Source organism: Cibotium barometz, chromosome 4, assembly GCF_041138505.1.
Source record: "Cibotium barometz isolate CiBa-2024 chromosome 4, ASM4113850v1, whole genome shotgun sequence".
Classification (NCBI taxonomy): Eukaryota; Viridiplantae; Streptophyta; class Polypodiopsida; order Cyatheales; family Cibotiaceae; genus Cibotium; species Cibotium barometz.
The window spans coordinates 12524050-12533308 of NC_141049.1; the positions used below are offsets into that span (position 1 = coordinate 12524050).

The 9259-nt window shown below is 41.4% G+C and overlaps 1 protein-coding gene across 7 annotated transcripts in view; it reads left to right on the forward strand.

Moving 5' to 3' along the window:
- The window catches only part of LOC147638918 (uncharacterized), a 58754-nt gene extending 54777 nt beyond the window's left edge, over positions 1-3977 (forward strand). For 5 of the 7 annotated variants that reach the window (XM_086785560.1, XM_086785550.1, XM_086785540.1 and 2 more), the window contains one exon: positions 3652-3977. In XM_086785560.1, coding sequence (XP_086641686.1) covers positions 3652-3813 — 162 coding nt within the window. In that variant the 3' untranslated portion in view covers positions 3814-3977. The remainder of the gene's footprint in view (positions 1-3651) is intronic. The other 2 variants (XM_086785575.1, XM_086785591.1) reach the window with 1 other exon arrangement.
- Positions 3978-9259: the final 5282 nt, after the last annotated feature.

Below are 9259 nucleotides of genomic sequence, written 5' to 3' on the forward strand. Positions count from 1 at the left end.
CTGCATCCAATGATTATTTTCCTGTGCTTTCTCAAAGAAAACAGGTTTCTCTTCATTCCATATACTGGCAATGAGAGCATGATTCACAAAAGAATAAGATGCATAATAAGAAGCTGCACTTGTTTTGGTAGGAAAAGGAGTAGCTAGTTTGCTATCCCGCAATGTTTGCACTAGCCACTTTGGCATACGTTTGGATGCATGTATGGTTGTCCTTTGCTCATCAATAGTTTGATCTGTGGATTGAAATTCGAGCTGATTTTCAGCATGTATGGGTTGATTTGCAGCACCTTGTTGAGCATTCATTTGCTCCACATATGGCTGCCCGGCATTGTACAAAGGTAGGAGTGTATCAAAGATGTCAATTCTCAACAAAGACAACATCTCTACTCACCAAAATCCGCCTTGTGGCTGGATGGGAGAGTCTATACTCTTTGCTTTCTAGTTGTATCCCACAAAAATGCATTTTGCCACCATATCATTTAGCTTATTGCGTTGTTACTCAGGCACAAGTGCATAAGAAAGACAAACAAAAACACACAAATGAACCGCTGCGGGCTTCCTATCATTCGAAGCTTCACAAGGGGTAATTGTCTGCAAGGTCTTGGTAGGGCATTTGTTTAGCACATAAGTGACACACATATATACCTCCAACCAAAAAACATGAGGCAAATCTTAGCCTTTAACCATGCAATGTGTCATCTCCATGAGAGATTTGTTCTTCCTCTCAGCCACACCATTTCGCTGAGGTGTGTAAGAAGGCACTATGCATTGATGCTTTATGTGGCTTTCAGCCATATTTGCATGAAGCTCCTTTGACATATACTCCCCCCTTTGATCTGTTCAAAGGGTGTGTCAACTTTACATGGAAACACATTTTCAGCCATAGAAACAAAGTATCTAAAGCATGTAAAAACGTTTGACTTTTCTTTCAACAGATATACCCAGGTATGTTTGGAGAAGTCATCAATAAAAGTCACAAAGTAGAGATATCCCCCGATCGATGGTGTCTTCAAAATTGTTTTTGAGGAGTTCCATTTCCATTTTCTATTTCCTAGTCTCACTAGAGAATTTCCCAGACAATTTTCCCTTGGTAAGTTTTGATTTTTCTTGTTCTCTCTTTTAGATTACGATGTATCCCAACTTTCTCCTCTATTTCTCTTAGCGTTTTTCATCATTTCTATTTACATCTACTATATAATGTTAAAGGCATGCCGTTTCCTGGCCGTTTCCATTTCCTAGTTCCAAGCCATTTCCGTTGCAAAGACATCATCTGTTTCGTTGTCATTTCCATTGCATGCAAGTATGATTTAAGGGCAATACCGTTACCCTATCCACAAAGCAAGGACCTGTGATTACAAGGAAATCATAGTAAGTCATACTATCACCAAAATCTATGCTTCTGTTCTCGAATCTTGGTTCAGCACTTTCATAGAGGGACACAATATGCAAGGTACAAGCCAAGCTAGCTTCAGATGCAGCTATTCACTTTGAATCATATTCTCTCTTTGTTTGTGGATTTTGGGAAGGATTTGTATACAGTCCCACATCGAAAGCTTTTTGACAGGCTTTGAAAATTGGGTTCTCCTCCGGATCCTATTTGGACTGCAATAAGCGGGTCATTGGATGAGTTACAACTCCAGGAGGGAATACTTCAACAACATGGGGGAAAAGCAGGGCTATCTTAACACAATGATGAGGTGGCTGATATCATTGAAGAAGCAGGGGGAGTGGCTCTATGTGGGGCCAAGGTTATTTCTACTAATAACTGTAAGGTTATTTCTACTAATAACTGTAACTACTACTAAAAAGAGCAGAAACAACCAAATTAACAGAAACAACGCAAGCAGAGCAGAGAAAAAAAGGAAAAAGAATCTTTCTTAGAGAATTTGTTCAGATCAGCACATGAGTAAGCTGGTTAGTAGAGTTAGAATCGTCCTTTGTATTTATGCACAGAGAAGTGGAAATGTACAAATGAAGAGTCCAACATGGAAATGTGTGATATTAATTAACAAATGTCCTGATGTACAACTGAGGTCCTGTTTATGTACATACATCAACCCTATTGGTTAAGGGATAAATGAGCAGTTCCAATACACAAGGCATGCTCTCATTAAATCCCACAACCACTAAGAAAACACAACAGTAAACGCACTGTAAATGAAAACTACCTACAACCTAACCCCTTATCAAACAAAAAAGGCGTCTACAGCCTAAACTTGCTGTCCTATCATTTCCCTAGCGTTATAACAATCTTACGCACACCCATAGGTGGGTTCTGTCCCTGCCCCCTCCCCCGGCTGTAGGAAGTGGGACTCGAACCCGGCACTTCCACCTTGGGACTTGGAAGTCTCAACCAACTCAACTGTGTAACGGGAGTCACAATCTCCATAATTTTATATAATATAAAGACCAGCGATGCTTGGGCCTCTTTCTTCTGTAAATGAGAGTGTGTTGGGGTAGTTTGTTGAAAGCCAAAAGAAATACTAAGCAGCCACATAAACACCATGTTACTGAGGTTTTGAATAGAAGGCTGGGAAGCTTCTAGCCTGGGGAAACGGACAAGCCCTAACGCGTCTCATGAGACAGTAAGGGTGCACCCTGTGGAGACCTTCACCAAAGCTGCATCCCCATCTTAGGGGTCAGCGATGATGATGTTGTCAGATACTAGAGACTTGATGTTTGAGAACTCGCACTTTATGTCCTCAAACAGGCAGACAGAGGTAGGTAGTGGCTCTTATCATACGTAGCAATCCAGATGTGCAATGATTCATTGCCGATCCGGAGTTCTCATTTCCGAGGAAGACGGGCAGATAGGGACAGGTGTGTTCTTTTCACACCTGCAATAGGTGGCCTGTAACATGCTTCCCATGATTCGTCGCCTTCTTAGCCAGGCACTGTAAAATTAAGTTTCAATGAGTCAGTTTTTCAATTTCTAATAAGTTTTCTTCTTTAATACTATTGTGCACAATAGAGACACTTTGGATGTGGTCTTCTGTAAGACGACAATATAAATTGCTAATTGGTGATATGGCGTTTCTTTTATTTGCCAGCTATTAGCTTGTACTTGCACATGATCACCTTGTAAGCACATGATTATCTTGTACCCTTGCGTGAATACCATTGTGTAGGTAGCAAGTTTTGTTTTTTTTGTTTTCCATGACTCAATTACTTCATGGAACTACTGCAACACTTTTTTGGGTCTCATAGACCCTTCAGGTCTTCTGTACCCAACATTACAGAACTCCTGAGTTAGCCCTTGCATGCCTTGGTCATCCAAAACACTTTTACAATCCTGGAATGGTGACTGCAAGTTGGATATGTGTCAACAAACATTGAGTCTGGTATTCTTTTTTTTAGCCACTCGGGATCAACACTTGGCCTCGAGATGCAGTCAATGAGTTTGCAATACATCTGTACGAATCAATATTGAAAAAGGGCATGGCTCTCTGGAGGAGGCTATACTTCATTTTCTATCTTTTTTCATAACTGTTTTCAGATATGGTGCTAGACTCAGTAATCAATAATATTATCTTGTTCATCTTAGAGGAAGATGTGCTGGGCAACCTGAAATTCTACGATTGCAATGACGTTCCTGGTAGTCGAGTCTCAATTCAGCTAAAAATCTTCTGACTTAATTGCTGTGATGTGTAGCAGGGGGAGCATCGACGGAAGCATTCGGCTTCTCCTGTCCCTGGTCCCATTCTAATACAAGTTTATGAACTAGCAGCACAGAGAGGTCAGCCTTCATGTGTGTATCCTGACAGTGGGATCAGCAGAAGTGGGCGTACTGTACCTAAAAGGCATCTAATTTGAGGGTGTTTTTATTGTACATATATACGACACTTCAATGCCTGAACAACCACTAGTACCCCCTGCAGTGCTTAAGCCTTTGTGTTGGAACCAAAAACATTGGAAGTATTGACAAATTTGTAATCAGTGTAAATGATTTTTTTTTCTGGAATATATATTGTCACAAAGGAGCGTCTAGAATTTTGTTTTTAAATCTAGCCCTCGGTAGTATATACTTGGAGAACTTCCATTATTTAAGCACTAATGGTCTGTCTCATTAGAAAATTTGACTTATATTCTAATTTTGGCATATGGCACAGCTGCATTTAATAGTCACTTTGGTTTGCCTTGAACCACTAATCAAATTCATATATTAAAAATTTGAAGTCTTCAAGCAAAGCTAGAACTTGACATTTTATACTTAGTGATGCACTTTACATATACTATTTTACGTAGCTTTTTATTTGCCCCTAGCAAAGTGTTTCAAATTTTCCTTTAATCTGTGAAACCAAGTAAGCAGCTTAGTGTGGTGTTCCTAGGCTTTGGTAATACTTTATTACCTATTTTTCAAGTAAGTAGCTTAGCTTGACTTAAATAATACTTTTTCAATCTATATTTCTTTCTTTGTGCACCTCAGAAATGATAAATTTGTGCAAGCGTACCCCATGCTTCCTTGACATTTGCTATGTGCATTGCTTGGCAGCTTGGTGGTTGTGTCATGGAATGTGTAGGGCCTTGGTGGTGTCTTTCCTTGCGGCCGGAAGCAGGTCGTTAGGAACCAATTTCACCCTACAGTTATGAATGGTCCATGGAAATTTTACTTGTGCAGGAGCATAAGCTTGATGCCGGCTAGTGCACTAGATTTGGTAAGCTTTAATCTTGGCACACTTTTTGGTCCGTTGCAGATAAAACTAAAGGTGGAGTATGTACTTTAGTAACAACCACAATTATTTCTTATATGGTTGGCTATGGAGTTACTATCCCTGGCAGAGCACAGTGGATTATGCTTACGCAGGGTGGATTGAAAATTGGTGTACTAGTATATTTTCCTAACCTTAGAGGAGAGAATTCTTTTATGCCATCATGAACTCTCTCCTTTAGGCAGGTCATTGGATCATTGGAAGTGACTTCAACATGGCAAGGACTGTTGGTTAGAGGATGACTTGCACAAGAAGTCAGATTCACTCCTCTTTTCTTCGAGTAAGGGCAACAATGGTGTAGATTGCATCGCTACCATGTTGATGATTGGGCACTCCATAGATGCAGCACTAACTTCATTGCCGCATGCACCTCAAAGTCAAACCATTGTCATTTAGTTTGTGCATCAGAGATTTGAGGAGCCAGAACTATACTCCCCGAGTATGCGTACTAGAGTCTCTTTACTCAGATATAGAGTTATCATGGTAGTGATGGATGTTTGGAGAGCTTGTGATACTCTTGGCTCTAAGCAGGCAACAGTTACTCTTGCCTTAGAGAGTGTCAATGAGATTGGAGGAGCTAGAACTCTATTCCCCGAGTATGCATATTAGGGTCTCTTTACTCAGATATAGAGTTATCATGGCAAGTGATGGATGTTTGGAGAGCTTGTGATACTCTTGACTCTAAGCAAGAGTTGCTCTTGCCTTAGAGAGTGTTAGTGATCTTTATCAAAGAATGGCCCTAGCCATGAAGCAAGAGATCTTGTATAGAGAGAGAGCCATTACGTGTAGATTGTGTGCTTTGCAAAGGAACTTGAGAAACACCTTGATGCCTAGTGGATCTCATATGGATTATGCGCTGTTAGGGCTGAGTTGTAGGACTCTTGTGAGTAGTGTGCAACATTTCGTTATCATTTTGGATTTAGGTGGCATGTAGATATAGCATGCATTTCTTTGTTACCCTTGGCCTCTCCCATAATAGGGAATGGTTCGATAACTAGCTTCACATGGATTGAGAGCAGACACACTGCCAGATATCTTGGATGCCAAATCATGATAGACATTACACCACCGCAACAGTTTGCGCTTGTGCTCATGAGCATAAAGAAAAAGCTCCTTCATTAGAGCTCTAGGAAGCATGATCTAGCCACTGTAAACTAGGTGTTGCTTCCACAACTTGGTTCTTGTTGGTGTTAACCGTAGAGGCATTAGATCAATGCGGAGGGTGATCTGCAACTTCTTATGGTTAGGGCTTGGTGGCACATCTGATACCAGGGCTAGAGTTGCTTGGGAAACTATTTTCCTTCCCAACCACAAAGGGGTATTGAACATCCAGAGATCCGGTTGGTGGTTAGAGCACTCCTTCCTGGTACTAAGCCCTAGAAGGATATCTTCAAGTACCATATTCTTAGATGTGTCCTTGAGAGGGATGCATAGTTGCACTTGTACCTGTACTCATCCGACGAGTACCTTTAGTACGTACCATACCACTCCATACGTAATGTAACTCGTACGGATAAGGTCTTTGGAAACGAATATGAGGTTCAATGTACAACACTTATTTGGCCCGTTTTTTAATTATTTAAGTCAGTGGTCATTGCTCAATATGGATGCTAGATGTACATACATACATACATACATATATATATAGTAAAAAACGTGAACGTACTTAAAGTACTTATCTTGATGCGTACTTTACGTACTTGTATCGTACACGTACCATACCGCACTGTACCTAAAGTACTCAACCACTATGGAGGGATGGGATGGTGGTTGGAGGCACATCACGTTTTTCATTTTCTCTGAGGCAGATTATTGCCCCCCGTCCTCCCCATTGGTTTCTTCCATCATCCAAGGTTAGGACAACATGCAGATATTTTAATGTTATAGGCTCCAAAACTCAGTAGATGAGGTTGATAGGAAGCCCATTATGTGGAATGGCCCTGTCAGAGATGATCTTAGCAGACCCTTGGGTGTAGCAAGGTATATGTAGTGGCCAAGTCGGGAGAGGTGTGCAGCGACATTACTTGACTCCAAGAATTTTGAGTGTCTTCCATATGATTAGAGAGAGCGAGCATCTCAGAGGGAGGCATAGACGGGTTGCACAGATTGATGCAACTATACCTAACAACTGGATCACCTGTACTTTAGATGAGTATCATCACTTGTGGTTTGGGGTTTTTTCTAGGAGACCCTTGGGTGTAGCAAGGTATATGTAGTGGCCAGGTCGGGAGAGATGCGCACGTGACTAGAAGAATTTTAAGAGTCTTCCAGATGATCAGAGACGCATCTATCGAGCATCTTAGAGGGTCACAGACGGGTTGCACAAATTGATGCAACTATACCTAACCACTAGATCACTGGTACTTTAGATGAGTATCATCACTTGTGGTTGGGGTTTTTTTCTAGGATAGGTGTGCCCCTTTAGGTGTTGGGATTCTCAAAGCCAAAGGAGGAGGAGGTTGTTGCCTTCTACTCCATTCAGTCTAGATGGGATGGAGAGATGTGATGTACATGTGATCACGCCTGCCTTTGTAATCCATTCAGTGAGAGTAGTGTGTCGCTCTGGGAAGCATTGGAATACTAACCCCTCCCCATTGATGGTTACTCGTGCTTCGTGGTGCCTATGGCTATATGGTGGACGCCCTATCATTTATTTACATTGGAACCATGGGGTGGGAACAGATTGATGTGACTAACCCCATGAGGAGAAAATCTTTCTTTAGCTACATAATGTGTAACATAGGTTGCTCATGCTTGGACAAACCCAGTGAGTTTCCACCCCTAGGTCTCATTGGGAGGCGTATGACATTACAAGCTCCATTCAGAGGAGATTTCAATAGAGACTCTTGCACTCCTACAGGAGGAGCAAGATATTGTACTTCTTTTGGTTGTTTCTACACGGTGGGTTGTCGACCAACCAATGGATATCTGTTTTTGGCATGGACCCATCTTGTCCTAGATGCTCAACTTCGTCGGAGACTGTGTATCATTGCTTATTATTATGAGAGTGAAAAGGAGCACAGAGGATTTGGGTATCTATAGCCCAACTCTTGGGTAGATTGAGGAGTGATCCAGGGTGTTATTGCATGGTTGACTTAGTCTCGCATGTGGCTTCTTTTTTAGGGGGTAGGGGAGCGAATCCTACTATACTTGTTTGTAGGAGCATAGCTTACAGATGTTTGCTTCAGGATATCTCTCAATTATGACACACACCACCTCTATTGAGTATTGACACCACTTGGGAGAGTTTTGCTAGTATCACGGCCTAGCATATTTGGAAGACTAGATGCTCAGAGGCCTTCGAGGGTATTCATGTTTATGAGACATCCTAAACACTCTTTGGCCAGCTAGCCCCACATACATGGATCTTAGAGTTGTGCAAACAAAATGCAATAGATTTATGAGAGAGTAGAACCATGTGTTTTCTTCTCCTGCACTCCTACGGGTGTCTTATGGCAGCAGGGTCCCCCATTGGTTGAGATCTCCCTTTATATGATTTATTTTACTTAATAGAAAGAGTGAAGCAGATCCAATAAATAATTAAGACGGAGGCTAAGATGACTTAATAGAAAGAGTGAAGTAGATCCAAGAAATAATTAAGATGGAGGCTAAGATGACTGCAACATCTATCATCATTGTCAACTCACTAAAAGTTGATGAAGAGTCGCACTATGCTATTGCATCGACCTGATGTGGAATACTCTTCATTGTGTGGACAAGCCTACTGTTTAAGTCAAGAGCTTACCTTAGCCTCGCTGAAGCATGTGTCATTGGGTCTTGCTTTCGAGCCAGAAATGCAACTTCTCGTTGTGGTTGTACTAGCTCGTTTGTCGCATCCTCGGTCCATTCTCACACCGAAATGCTCTTTTTGATCGGGTGAAGAGAGAGCTCTCTTCGCCTAGATGGAGGTAAATAGATATGATCCTTCGCAATGGTTCTCTCTTACACAAAAAGGCAGGGGAAGAAGAGGAAGCTAATGCAAGTAAAAAACTTACAATAATATCTAGCATGCATTCATCAAACATGCAAGATTCAATAATATACATGCAAGCAAGAAGAGGGAAAAGAAGAGTTCACTAGTAAACTATTGCAAGTATGTACATGAAGTCCTTAGACTTTTCCTATTTGATATTAGGCACAAGGTAAGGCTTTATATATTCATGCATTGTCTCACAAAAGATAAGTGCCTATTCGAGCGTGTAAGATGGCAAAGCGCCTTGTGATAGGTTGAACGAGTGAAACCATGTTAATTTATGGAGTGGTTTGACATACCTCCCTTCCTAATGATGACCGCATTCTCGCGTCACCTAGGTCAATGGTGAAGTTGTCAGTGTGGAAAGGTGTGGATGTGAGTGCTTCAGATATCAATGCATATTGATGTGTTTACTAGATGTAGAGCCTGTGTATATATTGCAGGTGTCATTTATGGCCATTCGGCAAAAGGTGGGCCCTTATAGTAGCTCCTTCTAATGAAATCTCCAACAGATCGCTTTCTTTGACACATCACTTTCTTCGACACTTATTTGTATGCTTTCTTTGACTCTCACACA